This window comes from Homalodisca vitripennis, unplaced genomic scaffold, assembly GCF_021130785.1.
Source record: "Homalodisca vitripennis isolate AUS2020 unplaced genomic scaffold, UT_GWSS_2.1 ScUCBcl_9586;HRSCAF=18124, whole genome shotgun sequence".
NCBI lineage: Eukaryota > Metazoa > Arthropoda > Insecta > Hemiptera > Cicadellidae > Homalodisca > Homalodisca vitripennis.
The window spans coordinates 1-18371 of NW_025785703.1; the positions used below are offsets into that span (position 1 = coordinate 1).

General features: G+C 32.8%; 1 protein-coding gene across 1 annotated transcript; it reads left to right on the plus strand.

The window, feature by feature from the left end:
* Window positions 1-710: 710 nt before the first annotated feature.
* On the plus strand, window positions 711-17201 carry LOC124374682 (sphingomyelin synthase-related protein 1-like; the record flags this gene model as incomplete). Its single annotated transcript, XM_046832856.1, is given in 7 exon segments — window positions 711-866; window positions 973-1104; window positions 1727-1947; window positions 2493-2626; window positions 3324-3359; window positions 13333-13488; window positions 16122-17201. Coding segments are annotated over 7 exon segments (1260 nt in total), but the record flags the coding sequence as incomplete, so codon positions are not given.
* Between the last annotated feature and the right edge of the window lie 1170 nt (window positions 17202-18371).

Genomic DNA, 18371 nt, shown 5'->3' on the forward strand with positions numbered 1-18371 from the left:
TTTGTTTATAAGTTGAAGTCGTATATTTAAAGTTAAATAATTTGTAATATCCAATTATTAATTTTATAAAAACTATCAAATCATTTGATAAAAACAGCCAAAGGAGTGTAGGTCCCTTATTAAAGTGCCTACTATATTATAGCCCTATGTTTTTCATCTGGTAGGCCTAATGGATTTCAGAGGGGCTGGTGTGGTCATGAATACACATATTCATGTTGTATGTTGGCCGTTGTTCACATTTATAACAGAGAAATGAAAAGTAGCCGACATAACTTGTGGAAATAGATTACATGTTTACTTTAGCCATGTTAACTAAAACAATCTAATACCACTTTTAATAATTTCTTAAAATAGTATATGTACTTTTATTTCCAAAAAAAATATTTTAGACTGTTGCAAACCATACTATTGGAAAATTGTATTTCTATTAATGCACTATATTTTCCAATAAGAACACACAGACAATGTTAAAAAAGCAAGTACAATGTCAAGAGTTCAGCCATTTTGTCATAGATCATTTGCTCATCAACTTTATTGCATTAATATATAAGTGGGAATGGTTATGCAAAGTTAAATTTAGAATTTTCAAAATTTGGTTTTGTTTTTTTTTCTTAGCTGATACCTCATAGTTAGTCTGACTTGGTTGTTAGAAAACATTATTCTCATTTTATAGAACAAGGTTTTAAAATTGTATTATTATATTCATCCAGGTACTTGGTGATGTAAAGCGGTTAGGGCTGGATATCCGCCAACTCAAGATGGAATGTCGTCAAGCACTGGCTGATAAAGGCTATGATCCAACCACATTGTTATACATTGCTAACTCTGCCATCCAAAACCCTCATGTATTTTCAAGTAAAGCTGAGGTGAGCTATCTAAACTTCTTATTTTGCCCTCTTATTTCATCATCTTTTTTAAATAAGGAGAGCTAATAGTTGTGAGGTAAATACAGGAAATTAGAAATGTTTACAGTTGGACTACTATTATTCTCAACGTCAGTACAGTTCGGACACTGCTCCGTCAGAGGAGCTGCACCCGCTGCCTCACTCCAGCCCTTCATCTGAGGATGGCACAGTAACTGCACTGCGACCCGAGATATGGAAGGTACGACATACAAACAATACATAATTGTAAAGAAAGTAATATGTTAATGCAGGATTGTAACAACTTTCAAATTCATTAAACTGAATTAAAATTTACATAGTTCAACCATATTAGTTTGTGAATTTCAAATTACTTTTTTGGTAGCCTAGATCCTTAAGTGCAAGAGAAAATCCAAACAAAATTTTAAAATGAAATTATTAAGACTCTTTAAACAGATTGAATGGTATTTTTTTTTTTTAACAAAATGTTAGAATATAGTATCTTATAATAAATCCAATTTTCCCAGATGGTTTGAAAAATGTAGTAACATATTAAACTGTAAAAATAACATGTAATAACACCTGCTAACCTCAATTACATTTCTCAAAACATACCAAAAATTCTGGCAAATTAATTCTTTGTTTGAAGGCAATTGAATAATGAATTAGTAGATTTCCATCAAGATTTTACAATATACACAGGGACAGAAAAGATACACCTAAATATAATTATGGTGCACTATACATTAAACATAAGCTCATGTAACACAAATTAATCATAATATGCAGCAATACACATGCACATAAGGAAGAAGAAATGAATCTGTAAAAAAAAAAAATAGTTTTGGAATTGCGTGTTTCAGGCTCTGATTGCACTAGCCTATCTGTTTGTTGTCACGTGGATCACTGCCTTTGTAATGGTGATTGTACATGACCGAGTGCCTGACATGAAGAAATATCCGCCACTGCCGGATATATTCCTGGATAATGTGCCTCATATCCCCTGGGCCTTTCACATGTGTGAGTGGACAGGGACCCTTCTGTTGCTCATCTGGCTCTGTGTTCTGCTCTTCCACAAGTACAGGTAGAGATGTGAATGTTGACTTTAGCTACAGTTCACCTTCTGCTTAGTACAGTGTTTGAAATCTGACACTATCACAGACTTGCTGCAATCTGGAGTCATGTTCAACTGAAGAGATCCAAAATAAGTCAGTGACCAAGAAGCTCAAAATGAACTCTTTACATTGTTTAGACATCAGAGACACATAGACTGCAAAATATACTGTAATCCTTACTAATTTATTATAAAGAATGACATATCACACTACTATGTCACAAGTGATGTCACTCTCAAAATAAAGAGTCAACAATTAAAATATTTAGACTGTTTTGCGTGGTTTTTTAATTGTTTTAAAAATTGTTATAGCTATTCAATGTATAATTTTATAGAAATTATTAAAATTAACAATTGTAGTAGGCTATTATAAATAATATTGTTACTGTACGTTAAGGAAATATAAGCTGAGCTTTGGTATTTGGGAGGAATTATCACTGTCCCATTCTTGGCTCAGAATACGTCAATGGTTGTAGTAAGGAGAGATGATGAGTGTGTACCTATTTTGTGAACAGGTTTATTTTGCTGCGGAGGTTCTTTGCTCTGTCGGGAACAGTGTTCCTGCTGCGTTGTGTGACCATGCTGATCACCTCTCTATCCGTCCCTGGCACTCACCTGCAGTGCAATCCTCGAAATTCTGATGACAATGGTACGTTCTTATTAAGTCTAATCCTCATTATACCGATGACAATGGTAAAGTTCATATAAAGTTTAATTCTCACTATTCTGATGACAACAATAAATTCTGGTAAATTTTAATCCTTGCTATCTGATGACAATGGTAAGTTCATTTAAAGTTTAATTTGGAATGATTACAGGATTTCTGACACTTACCAATGATGGAATATGTTTCAAATCCAGTTAACACTTTCTTTACCTAAAACGTCATTTCATTTGACATATCGTGCATGGAATTCTATAGACTGTCACAATCTTTTGACGGCACCGACTTTTATAGTAATAAAAGTGCATTTAAACGTATTTAGACTTCGGCATTGATGGTCATTCGCTATTTTCATGGTTTTATTTCTTATTCTATGGATTATGATCTATGAAATATTGTTGGCAGTCATCTGGAATATTGGGAAAAAAGTGGTTTGTTTAAGAACTCTTTGCGTCACGTCGGCTGTTTGTTGCCGTTCTGCTAATTCGTCGTCTGTAATTGTTAATGTTGACAGTGAAAGTGATGATTTATCCCAAAATGATCCTGATTTTAATACTGAGTTTTTGAAATTGTTGTTTTACTCAACTAACAAATATAAGTAAAATAGTAATAAACACTTTTATTCTTGTGTTTTGTAAGTAATTGTTTTATTACAGAATTTTAGTTTATTATTTATTTTCAGCTTCTGGTGAAGATTTTGATGATGGCCCTGGAACAGGTGGGACATAAGTGGATTTCAATTGTAAATATGTGTAGCTATAGTGACAATAATGATAATACTGAATACAGTGAATAATAATGAGACATTTTTTTATGTCATAGACTAGTACATTGTGATGTTTTTTTGTCAACTTTTTATTACAAAAAAAAAAAAAAAAACATTAAGTTTTAAAACAAGACTTTCTGTTTGAAAATATTTATCCATGAGCATTTTTTGTAGAAAGAGAAAGACCTCAGCTTAAAAAAAATGCAAGTCTCATGGAATTCTTATAATTAATTGGTTAACAAATTATATATATTTAAAAAATTATTGAAACAGGTGGCAGTGAAGAAAGTTATCAAAATTAGGAGGCGGCAATAAAAGTGTTAATGATTATCCAAATTTACCATATTTTTATTTTTTGTGGTACAAATGATAATATTGGGTGTTCTTCACATAGTGACGACTGTAGGTGGTGTGCTCACGGAGGATGCTACATTAACATGTTACTGGCACAATGCCACTTTGTTGATAATGAGAAGAGTTTACAAACACAAACAACAAACTTACATTTTTGAAGTATTATAAACTCCTATTACAAATGTATTTTTAAAGCTATATCATTTTGTGACACCTCGGTGTTAACGCCCCAAAGCTTCAACAAATAAATTAATTTAAACTAATATTAAACTGAGAATTCTGCGAAAATTTACATAACATTAATTTAGTGACTACTTCTAATCACTATTTAGAATGGAAGTCAAGACCTCCACAAGGTGTAATAATGCCACCGTACACATTAAGTGCCATCCGGAATAATATAGCGAAATATAGGCGCTGAGCCGACTTCAGAGGAAGGGGACAGGGAATTTTCCACAGCCTGCAGGTGCATTAAACTAAAGCTAACGACCTGGTGTTGCCGCAGACACATGTAAGGAATCCGCTGACATCAGCGAAGAGCTGTGTTCAACGCAGGCCTCGAGCCGTCCAAAGTACCATGTAGTTTTGTTATTTACTGGGTGAATCGTTGGCGGCAGCACCTGATGGACAACCACCAGGGAAGAACTGGCGCTCTGATTGGTCGGGGGGCCAAGAGAGAAGGGAAGGGGCATCACTGGAGGCGATCTTAGAGCAGAGAGTCGTAAAATTGGTTCGGGATGCGGTAGATCATAATTCGGCTCCTCTCTCTACAATTCTCTAATTCTATTGTTCTAGAGCCAAATTCTAAATTTTCAATCATGTGTGTTAATTTTTAATTCAATTAGTTTTAATCTTTTTGTTATCTTAATCTAAATCTCTAATCACAAACGTTCGAAATTAAACAAGTACACTTATGTAAAAACTTTAAAAATGTTGTAATTAAGTGGTTAAAAGAAAAAGCCTTTTATAGTATAGATGAAATGCTTCTGTGTAGTATAGACGATTTAGCCTTTTAGATTTTATTTCCTTTTGACTTGTACTTTTAACCATAAGTGTCTAGTATGTATTTTATTTTATACTATCTTGTTATACTGTGTAAATGTATAACAAAATGACTTTGTCAATGCATTGTAATATTGTGGGACGACAATAAACAGATTCTTGAAGTAAGATTTTATTCCGACTTCGCTGTTTTATTTCTAAAGTTCGACCTTTCCTCGCCGCGAACTCAAGAACGAAGATCCCTTCTTGTGATCTGCCGCCGACCTGTAGTTTGCCCAGTGGGAGACAAAAGAAGGGATCTTCGTTCTTGAGTTCGCGGTGAGGAAAGGTCGAACTTTAAAAATAAAACAGCGAAGTCGGAATAAAATCTTACTTGTTTTAATTTCGAACGTTTGTGATTAGAGATTTAGATTAAGATAACAAAAGATTAAAAACTAATTGAATTAAAAATTAACACATGATTGAAAATTTAGAATTTGGCTCTAGAACAATAGAATTAGAGAATTGTAGAGAGAGGAGCCGAATTATGATCTACCGCATCCCGAACCAATTTTACGACTCTCTGCTCTAAGATCGCCTCCAGTGATGCCCCTTCCCTTCTCTCTTGGCCCCCGACCAATCAGAGCGCCAGTTCTTCCCTGGTGGTTGTCCATCAGGTGCTGCCGCCAACGATTCACCCAGTAATTAACAAAACTACATGGTACTTTGGACGGCTCGAGGCCTGCGTTGAACACAGCTCTTCGCTGATGTCAGCGGATTCCTTACACGTGTCTGCGGCAACACCAGGTCGTTAGCTTTAGTTTAATGCACCTGCAGGCTGTGGAAAATTCCCTGTCCCCTTCCTCTGAAGTCGGCTCAGCGCCTATATTTCGCTATATTATTCCGGATGGCACTTAATGTGTACGGTGGCATTATTACACCTTGTGGAGGTCTTGACTTCCATTCTAAATAGTGATTAGAAGTAGTCACTAAATTAATGTTATGTAACTTTTCGCAGAATTCTCAGTTTAATATTAGTTTAAATTAATTTATTTTGTTGAAGCTTTGGGGCGTTAACACCGAGGTGTCACAATTTGAAATTGAAATGAAATTATATTCAATTATAAAACTATATTTTTTTAGAAAAATGTGTTTTCAATTAAATTGTAGATGCTTTTTACAAAAACATGCCTATCAATTCAGCAATATTTCGGAAAGGACATACAATTCAGTATGACACTTAAAATAATAATAGAATTGATAAATAATAGAATATCAGTTTAAACATATTCAGGCCCGGCGATGTCACAGCGCTAGTACAAGTACAACGCTAGTGGCATTGCAGACATGCTTTTTGTAACTCTAATATTTTTACTCTATAATTAATAATACCATGTGTCTAAAAAGTCCCACATCACCCTTAAATTTTCTTTATTTTTTTTTAAAATAATCAAATAAGCTGTAGCACATCTTCCTAGCATAAGATATAGCACTATATATAAACATAGTTTTGAATTTTAGCCCCAGCCACGAAGTAGAGGTTAATAATAATAGTAATAATATAGCTAACAAGATGTAACTAAGTGAAACAATGTTTGTATCAGGGTGTAACACCATCTATCCACAAGCCTGAACATGTCATATGACAAAAATATTTTGTATTTATTGTTTTAAGAAACAATATTCATCTCTTGTAATCTTTTTAAGTAATTAACTAATTACAAACAGTGAGTTACAATAAGTATTTTAATTGTGTATAAGTGGTATTTTATTTAAAACCGTTTAACTAACACGTTTTTTTTTTTTCGTGAATCTGGTCAAAAAGATTTTTATTTATTTATTACAAGAACATTAAGAACAGTAATTTGTCAAATTACAATAAGTAGAATGAAGGACTTTTATTGAACATAGAGCTCAAGAATTCTTCAATAGTGTACAGATGATTCTTCAGCAGGAATTCTTGAAGCAAGCTCTTCGGGTTCTGGAGGTGGTCTGGAAGATTTTTCAACTTTTGGCGTATGTATGATGGTTTTTCTTATAGAGGGCTGTTCTATGTTGGGGTAGGATGAATCTGGAGGCATAGTGTGTAGAATAGTCATAAAGATCCATGTGAGTCTGCAGCTTAATTTGTCTACATATAAAATGCCTTCACAGATTTGTTTGACCAGTAAAAAACTATTCTGCACAAGGTACACATTTTAGTTATGTTATTGTATTTTTGTTATTGTTAATTTAAATATCTGGCAAACACAGTTATTATTATATTTTTTTTCTTTTAGCTTAAAGTTTTTATTTTGATAATAATACATATCTGTATAAATAAGAGTATATTTTATGTTAGTATTCTTTCATCAATAGTATATTATAAATAGTTTGTCAGTCTTTTTAACCATGTGTTTATTTATGTTGTGTCCATTCTTCAGTTTATATTGGAAAAATCCTTAGTTTTATAAATTTATATCAATTGTATTCATTTAGTGTTAAAATATTTGAGTGAATAGCATATAAATAGAAATTTATTAATTTAAATTAATTCCATCCTTCAAATTAAATAATCTCAAACAAAAATCATAATTAACTTATTCACAATTCATGAATGTTTATATGTATATTTTGTTTGCATTTTATCCTATTTTATTTAAGAAGTAATACTAGTACAAATTATATCAGTCCGGTTGTTGTAAATTTACCATCCAATAATACAACTTTTTCAGATCTTTCTTATTGTGACTATTTTTTTCATAACATTTAATAACTTTATTTATAGCTTTAATTAAGTATATACCTAAGGGTCCATTTTTTAATATGTAAAACATTCAAGTTCTTAGTCTAATTAAATTTATCTTTATGTACTACAGCTAAACCATACGATGCTATATTTATAACCATAACAGTATATAGGCTAATATTCAAGGACTATTGTTATAGAAAACTTGTCTTTTTAAATGTATTGATGATTATTTCGTTTCTTTATTCCATGGTTATATTTTAACTGTAAAGGATGATCTGTCAGCTGGGGGGTAGTCTGTGTCGGGGATCCTGCTCACGAATAGGGACAATGACGGCTCTTTTAACTTCCATAAGTGCTTAGAAATTTCTGGTACTCAACATTTGTCAAATTTTTTTCTAGGTCAGGAGAGCAATGACTGTCTAAAAATATTTCATTGCAATCTTAGGAGCTACTATAAAAATTTTAACAAACTTCTAGTTTACTTAAATGATATGCCATGCCTAGATATAATTGTATTGACCGAATGTTGATTGAGGGAGGGGTTTGACATTGTACTGACGGACAAGCAACGTAACAGAAATGACGGTGTTTATTGTTTACTACAGTAAACGTTTCCTAACCACTGTTTCACAAATAACACTCGGTGACGTTTACGGTATTTACATGGAATTTAATTACTACAATAAACACTTTTACATACTTGCACTTTATCGTACCTTTGACAGTGATTTAAACTTGTTTTTATCTGAGTTGGAAACGTTTTGTAATCATTTAGATGAGAGAGAGATGGGAATAGTATTGGATGACATAAATATCGACTTACTTAAAAGTACTGCAACGAGCGATAGATATTTAAATATTTTACTGGGTTCAGGGATTTGTTCAGTGCATTGATAAACCAACAAGAGTGACTAATAACTGCTCGTCATGTCTGGATCACATTTTTCTACCTTACTATGACATGAACAAAGTACAAAAAACAACCTTTCAATAACGATCTTTATCAATTTTTCTGTACGCTCAGACAAAATTTAAGTAAGTCTCTTAAAAAAATATAAAAAACAATATTACAGATCAAAACTTAACAATTCTCAAAATAACTCTAAAATGTTCTGGACTATTATAAATGAACTTGCAGGTAACGTAAAAAAGAAAGATCCATTTCCAATCCAAAATATTTTTCCAGATAACCCATATATAACTCATAGTATGAGTAAACAAGTAGCCGATGATTTTAACGTCTTTTTCTCCGCGGTGGGACACAACCTAGCTAGTACCATTCATTTAAGTGGGGGAACCGGTTTTGAGTCATGCGGACTACAGGCTGGATACCATGTTTACATTACACACTATAACTGAACTCGATGTAATACGACATGTGACGGGACTGCGCGGGGGATCTGCCCCTGGACGTGATGGTATATCGGCCACTACATTAAAAGATAACATTCATGTATTTTCTAAACCTCTTCTGCAATTAATTAATTTAAGTCTTTCTTCTGGGATTTTTCCAGATATTTATAAAATTGCGAAAGTAATTCATTTGCATAAAGATGAGAGTTTTTTTAGATAAAAATAATTTATGTCCCATTAGCCTTTTGAGTGTATTCTCTAAAGATTCTTGAACGAGTAGTTAAAGAACAACTTGTAAACTATCTTTCTAATAATCAAATCCTGTGTGACTGTCAGTATGTGTTCAGAAAGGACAGGAACATTTCTGATACTCTGTTCGATAGGTAAATTAATGACATAATATCCAACAACTTACGTGTTGTTCTAATATTTCTTGATCTAAGAAAAGCTTTTGATAGCATCAATAGGAATAATTTGATTCTAAAATTGGATTATATTAGAGTAAATCGTAATGCGCTTTTTTGGTTCACAAGCTACCTCACAGACCGTGTCTATCTGTGGGACTGAGAGTGATGCGCTTCCTGTGGACTACGGAGTTGTCCAGCGGAGTACGTTGGGCCCAATTCTGTTTTTGATATACATAAATAATATTTCTAAATTAAATCTGAACGGCAAACCTGTTTTATTTGCTGATGATAGCCTCATTTTAATTAAGGGCAACGATTGGGTTGATGCTCATTCAAAAGCACTATATGACCTTATGGTCTTAAAGAATTGGTTTGATCAAAATGTTCTTTCACTAAACACTTCGAAAACTAAATTTATGCCCATTTCTCTCAGGGAGTCTGCAGACTATTCCCTAGACGGACTAGTTGTTCACAGTTGTGACAGTTATAATAATGAATTTTGCTCTTGTGAAAGTATTGAAAATGTCTCGTCTTATAAATATCTGGATAAATATCTTATAAATATTCTATGATAAGCATTTGAAATGGTCTTTTCATATTGAATAAGTGAAGATAAGAACAAGGAAATACATATTTGCATTCAAACAATTAAGGGAAATTTTAAATGAAAATGAAATTAAACTTGCCTATTTTGCGTACGCCCAGTCATTGTTTTCATTTGGAATAATAGCCTGGGGCAGAGCGTACAAAACACTTCTGCAGCCACTGCAGGTAGTTCAGAACGCAATTTTAAAGGCCAGGTACAAACAATTTTAGGAGATATCATACTGATACATTATATAAAGAAACCGCTATTCTGTCAATCTGTAAAATCTTCATAAAAATAATCCTCATCCATATTTATAACAACTTTGCCTTCTCATAATACTCTATATGCACGGAATATTGGAGTTGTTTCCAATGCAAATTAGTAAATCCATATCATCAACTAACTCTTTCTACATATTCCGTCTGCTATTTAGAAATCTTTGTTGATATTTTCCTGATCACCACATTTTCGATTCACCATCGGTATTTACGTATAAAAAAAACGTTCAAATGAATGGTTGTCTCTTATCAGTATTGACGAGGCTGAATCAATTATTACGGCTGAATACAGACGGGAGTACTTCTAACATTGGCCCTCCCCTCCTTATCTAACCTGTTACTCCACTACCGACAATTATGAATGGTTTTATGGTAGCTCTTAGTATAATTTATCTCTTTAACTTTATTGCTTCACTTTAATACTCTCAAGCAACCACTGTATATAAGTTAATACTCTGTCGTTTCTTCTTGATTCTGGAAATATACCATTCTAGATTTTAATACTTTTAATTATTCGCTTAGATTGACATTAGTACAATATTTCATGAAGTGTGTGTGTGTGTGTGTGTACACGCACGTGCACCACTTAGTTTGCATGATTTATATTTAATAACGACAACAAATTACAATCCGTCCATGATTTCATGGCAGCAACTCGAGCCTACGTACAGGCTTTCTACAGGCCCATGTAGGCTTATTTTCTAGTTCACTAATAATTTTATTAATACCTAATGAGTTCAACTTCTTAAAATAAATTAGCTGCTACTACTAACGAATGTGCAACTTGTACCGAATGACGATAACACATGGGGGTGGTGACTTCTGAGGTCGTAGTAATAAATACTCAAATTGCAAAGTTTACTTATAAGTTCAATTTAATTAATGAAACTTACAAGCACCACTTTTAGTTGGTAAATTAAATGTATGCCTTGCCACGTTGCTGCCAATTAGAGTACAAGAACTAAAAATGTATATCTGACAGGTGGGCCTAAAATATCCAATATTCTATGGAATTATGCCTACGATATTTTACTTTATAAAACTTTAAGATTTTGCTTCCCTTCGCAATATGTAGACTCACAACCCGGGCGTCTGCGTCTTGGCACGAGACATTAAAGCTGTAGTTTAAGAAGGGTTATTTCTAGTCGGTAATTACTAGAAGAGGAGTAGTAGTTATGAAAGTGGTAGCCATCTACTCAAATAATACGTGAGCTCGCCTAAAACAAATTCACGAAGGTATTAGCCATTTAATGAGACAAAAAAAACTTATCACGACAACATGCTCGTCAGAAGGACGACGCCACAACTTGTATCCATTTCAATCAAGCAAATAAAAGATTTTCAAGGGTAAGTTACTTTACTATTTACAACTTTACTGTACGTTACATTCATTTTTATATGTTTGGCATCAAAGGGCTAATTTAATAATACGAAAATATAAATTTTACTTACGGACATAGCGCGCGAGGTGAAATCGATCACGTAGTTGGGGCTGCTACGAAGGGTTACAATAAAATATTCATACGTGTGCCAATTAGGTAGTTAGTCTGTCGATAATTTAGTTCCGGAACATTGGATAAAAAAATAATATTAAGTTGTACTGGCTAACTAGGTTGTGAAATGTTGCATTATATAAAATGGAACCAACTAACGGTACAAACTATTTATATAAATAGATTCCTTAATTGTATGTTATTAACTAACTTATAATTACTGCTTAATTTTTACATTGTTACACTTTGTTTATGTTTTAAGGAGTTTGAATTTTAGTTTGTACACTATTTCATGTGCCAAAATTAGAAATAAATTATGATTCAATTCAATTCAGATATAGAGCGCATGCACTGTGAGTAAGCCTAGGGTCCGATAGGCTAGCCGACAGCTTTGCTGTAGTACATGTAGTCTTTGAGGAGCTTCCACAGATTGTAAGGCCATATCTAATAAGAGATTCAATTAGATCTTCCAGAGTACCAAAACATTTAATGCCTGCAAAAACCTAGACACCAGTACTGATTTTATTGCAGATGTTACTTACATAGTCTGCCCATGTGAATCCTTTGTCTAGAGTTATTCATATTCTAAAATAAGCGTTCATTCTAATTATTTTCATGCAACTTTCTTTAATGTTTGGGTTCAACTACAATATTTTTTATTCATCCTTTATCTCATGCCATTAGAGATTGTTTTAATCTACATGAGCTTTAAAAATGACTCCACTTGCTACATTAGCAGGATCAATGTTTATATCATGATAAGATGGTCTGTGACAGGAGATAAGAAACTCTAGAAACAAAATGATTTTACTATGCAACTTTTCTAAATATGAAACTGACAATGCTAAAACTATTCAAAATGTAACTGGTGGTGGAAACCTTATTGTTATACAGGTGAAAAGACATGTTATGTTAAAATACTGTAAATCAATTTTTGTACTTTAACTATGCATCATCTGGAAGGTCGCTGGCATGTCTATACAAGGAGTTTACACTTGTGGCAACTACATGTTTAGTTGTTAATGGATTTAATGATTTTCCCACAGAGACAGGACTGATGGATGTGTTGTCCAAGATGCAGCAGGCCTACATCATCTGGAAGGTCGCTGGCATGTCTATACAAGGAGTTTACACTTGTGGCAACTACATGTTTAGTTGTTAATGGATTTAATGATTTCCCACAGAGACAGGACTGATGGATGTGTTGTCCAAGATGCAGCAGGCCTACATCATCTGGAAGGGTCGCTGGCATGTCTATACAAGGAGTTCACACTTGTGGCAACTACATTTTTAGTTGTTAATGGATTTAATGATTTCCCACAGAGACAGGACTGATGGATGTGTTGTCCAAGATGCAGCAGGCCTACATCATCTGGAAGGGCGCTGGCATGTCTATTCAAGGAGTTCACACTTGTGGCAACTACATTTTTAGTTGTTAATGGATTTAATGATTTCCCACAGAGACAGGACTGATGGATGTGTTGTCCAAGATGCAGCAGGGCCTACATCATCTGGAAGGGCGCTGGCATGTCTATTCAAGGAGTTCACACTTGTGGCAACTACATTTTTTAGTTGTTAATGGATTTAATGATTTCCCACAGAGACAGGACTAATGGATGTGTTGTCCAAGATGCAGCAGGCCTACATCATCTGGAAGGGCGCTGGCATGTCTATTCAAGGAGTTCACACTTGTGGCAACTACATTTTTAGTTGTTAATGGATTTAATGATTTCCCACAGAGACAGGACTGATGGATGTGTTGTCCAAGATGCAGCAGGCCTACATCATCTGGAAGGGCGCTGGCATGTCTATACAAGGAGTTCGCACTTGTGGCGACTACATGTTTAGTGGCCACACTGTTGCTCTCACCATGCTCAACTTTTTCATCACTGAATGTAAGTTTGTACTAATAATGATGGATTATAAATCATGTAGCTCTTTTATATCTTTATAAAAATGTTATTCTTGTCACATTTGATCTTGATAGAAAACAAAATAGATGGCAGACTGCTTGATATATATATATATATATATATATATATATATATATATATATACATACATACATATATATTATATATAAAGATATATATATATATATATATATATATATATATATATTATATATATATATATATATATCAAGACATACAACAAACACTTAGTGCTGATAGGAGGCATAAATATTGATAAATTAAAGGACAACCCAGGAAGTACAATCTTAGAAGAAGAGCTGGTCATTTAACATTAAAAGACTAGCTTTGCCAGTAACATGTATCACCTCTGATATAGTCACATCCATTGACTGCATATGCACTAATATCTCAGAGAGTAACACAAATGCTATCATCGTACTAACTGGACTGTGACCATACTGTACAAGTTTGTGAAATAAACCAAAAAAGAGTAATTTTTCTGACCACAGAACCCGAAAAGGACATGTGGGAACAAAAGATCTCAATAAACTTATGTCTGTTCTGAAGAACAATGAATGGCAGCCAGTTTACATAGCATCGGACCCTGAAACAGCCCATGAAAATTTCAAAATAATAATTGATGCAACATTGAACACAGCATCCCGGTGGAGGAGATAAAATTAAGGAAAAACAAGGCACTCAAAGCAAACACCCAGGGGGAAATTGCTAAAGTACTACTATGTAAGGGCTCACAACAGGTATGAAGCAATCGGAAGAATTGAAGGTAAAGAAGTAATGGTATCCAAAAAGAAGTTATATGACTCCAAACTAAGACACCTATGACAAAATGCAAATGCCAACTATATCTACAAGACTGATAATAAAAAAAGTACTATGGAATGTAATAAATAAAGAACATGCGGCCAAATCCACATCTATCCACTTTTAAATTTAAATAAGCAAGAACAAAACAGACAATCCACATGAAAATTTCTGAAAACTTTTATATGTTTTTTTGAACAAATAGTTGTAAAGAACCATGACCAAAATAAAACTCAACGTTCCCTAACCATAAACCTTCATGTGGGAGATCCATTCTGCCATCTTAAACCCCACTAATATCAAAGAATTAAGTCCTTCAAGCCAAAGTTCTCATGTGGCTTAGATGAGTACAGCTCAAAAGCAGTTAAACACTGTACAGAAGAACTGATAACTCCATTAGTCTCCATTGTAAATCTATCATTTGCTTATGGCCAGTACCACTCGGCTCTTAAATTTCTAAAGTACACCCTAACCATAAGGAAGGACCAATTACAGACCTCAAAAATTACCGGCCAATATCCCTAATCTCAACTTTCTCAAAAATTACTGTAAAACTAGCACTAAAAATATTTTTTAATAACAATCAGTTCTGATTGTTAAAAAAAGCCATAAGAACCCTAGCTGACCTTCAACAAAGAAATAGCTGTAGGCAAGCATTCAAGACCTTGATTGTCTTGGTACTTGATTTGCATAGACTCTGTTTTGGGCCACAAAAATCTTATAATAATTGTGCCTTTAAAAGTTGCTGATAAACAAGTTTATGACATTTTATTACGGTTCTAATTTTCTACAAGTATTGTATACATAGTTAATATATTCCAATCCTATGAGGGCATTATTGCATTATATTCTGAACTTGTAGGTAAGAGTAAAAAGGGAGTCCTTACATTTCTTGACCTTAATTCCAGTAGTGAAATTCCACTAAAGGAAAGCGATTGTCAAAGGAGTTGAAATTGGAGTATCACTAAATAGGAATTTGGATAAAATTGTTGCATGGATGCTGTGCACTAGCCTTACTCTTTTGTTTAAAATTGGCATGGACTGGTTATCTTATAATTATTAGCTGCCTATATCAGCTGTGACCTACAAATGGCTCATTACTAGTTATCACTCCTAAACCATTCACATACACAGTGAACATTTAAAATTACATAGGCATTCTATAAATATCCCCTAATAAAAAAATATCAAATATTTCTGTGTACACATCTTACTTACTTCCTGTAATAATTTTGTTGATTTTGTTCTGTTGCATGTTTTTGACTTTCTCTTTACTTATTCATGGCCATACCTCTTATAATTCAACTGGAGAGGGAAGGTCATCCATGTAACACATTCTTAAATTGGTACAAACAAAGATGTTTAAGTAAGATCATTCTTTTTAATTTTTTAGTTTGAACAACCTAGGTTTATTCTGACAATAGAATGACTTACATTCATTTATTCAGAAAACTTTTACTTTAACTTCCAAAAGACTTGTTTGGATTTTTCTGATACTAGGTATCAACAGCTACTTACTACAATGCTTTTATAATTTATTATTGTCGGTTTCAATGATAACTGAGGTATTGAAAATGTTTTAAAGTCCTACATTGCATTTTTATTAGTATATGAAATAACTAAGGAAAAAGATAATACAACTTAGAGCTATTTCATTTTCGGGTGTATTTATTGTTGTAAAATTTTATTCATAACAAATTGGTATAACAATCCTCATACAAAGTATGAAAATTGTACTTGCATGCTTTATTACTTCAAGTCTTTAATCAGATTATCTTCTTAAATTACAGATACTCCGAGAGACATTTACCTACTCCACACATTTACGTGGATGATGAACTGTTTCGGAATTTTCTTCATCCTGTCAGGACATGAACACTACTCAATTGATGTGTTTATCGCATTCTACATCACCTCGCGCTTGTTTCTGTACTATCACACGCTGGCCAACAACCAGTCTCTTATGCAGAGGGACACGGGTAGGACCCGCATCTGGTTCCCGCTCTTCAGCTTCTTCGAGTCCGACGTGGATGGTATTGTTCCCAACGAGTATGAATCTCCAATTGTTGTCCTCAAGCAGCTCTTCCGCTTGGCCAAGCAGATGTACAAGAAGGCCGTTTTGTTGTTCCACTCGCATTACTCCAATGTCATGTCGGAAACCAGAATTAACCAGACTTCGTCTTCGATCCGAAGAAACAAAAGGAAAGCTCAGTGACCTTTATTTAAAGGTTGTTGTTTTGCTTCCATTTACATTTTGTAGATATCATAATGTTAACAGAGCTTTTCATATTTATATTGCTGTTACACTGTTGGAATTTGTATAGTTGTACAGTTTGTTGTACACATGCTTTGTTGATGTTTATAAAAGCACATATATTTTTATTATTTATAATTCATCAGTTACTGATATCCTCCATTGTAAATTTTTTAGTTCCTATGCGAATTGTATCTTTTTATTGAGCATTTACCTGTAAATAATATTTATTATAGCATATCATTAGTAATAGTAGCTTTATTATACTGAGGGTCATTCATAGATTCATTATTAAAAGTATGTTTTTGACAATAAAGTTTTTAGTCTTGTGGTCCTGATTTTGATTTTATTCAAAGTTTTATTGCTTATCACAGTGAAAAATGTATAATTGGTATATATTGCTTTCCTATTTGAATATTTCGTATTGGTGGATCAATGTACAGTAAAAAGTGTCACAAAAACATTATCATAATTGAAGATTATTTTATAGAAATATAATTGTTATTTTTAATATAAGTTATTGTTATATAAATTGTATTTATTAAATTTATATTGTTTCTTTAATTAGAGTATTATAGTAAATCACAGATCTACAATATTAAAATCGTAAACAATGGCAGATTGTATTTAATAAAAATGCCTTATAGATTACTAGATAATAAAAATAAGTTATTTTTTATTTCAGAATTTTTATTTGTTAAACTATTTCTCTGTAGTTTTTATGTTATCCATTTAGTTTTAATATTTTAATGATGATTATACCGGGATATTAAGATAACTAAAGTTCTTATTAAACAGACTGGTTACCAATTAATTATGTAGTAGTGTTAATTATTTATTTACTAATTTAGTAATTATATTAAAATACACTGATACGAAATGGGTAGACTTTTAAAGCAGTCTACACTCATTTTTTATTGAATGTTTCAATCGATTTTATTAACCCTTTGAGTGCCACGGGTATTTTCCGAAGGCATATGCATAAAGTGCCACGCTGTTTTTTTCGCATATTTTGTAAGCTTATGGGAAAAAAGCTGTTGTAAAATAATTACCACACAGATTTCCATAATTTTGTGTTGTTATTTTTTTTCTTATTAAATGCAGAATATGATACATATCGTTACAAATAAAATTTGATTTATAAAAATATAAACATTTCAGTATTTATAAAAAAGTTTTTTACTTTTGTATAAAAAGTTAAGTTTCGACCTAATTTGTGTGTATACGTTATTTTTAAGATTTTTATTTACACCATGATAAAGGCCATATGATTCTAAATAAAACCCATGGGTAATATCTTATTCTAGAATTTTAAAAACATGGCATTATATGTATTAACAAAAATGCTGCCACGGTTAACCGACATTTTTATTAACACTGTACTTCATTTGTCAGAGTTTAGAAATTACTTAGTAATGATGTAGTTTTCCCAATAAAATCTAATAAAACATTAATACAACACAAATAAAATGATTAGTAAATTTAGAAACAACAAATACTTGCTAATATATTTACATAAAAGTTTACATTTACTAAATAATAACCCTAATAATATTTACACTGAAAAATTCACGTTTTTCGCTTGAACACAACTCAAATCATACATTACTTTTGTAATGAAATACAGTAAAATACTGTATAAGTTACTATTTTATTTTGTATATACTCAATATGCTTGGTTATCGGCACATAAACAACAAGAAAGGCCGTTACGCAACACGGTACTCGTCCGCTACGTCGCGAGACTGGAAGACAGAATCATCGTACAGGTACTTATCACAGCCCA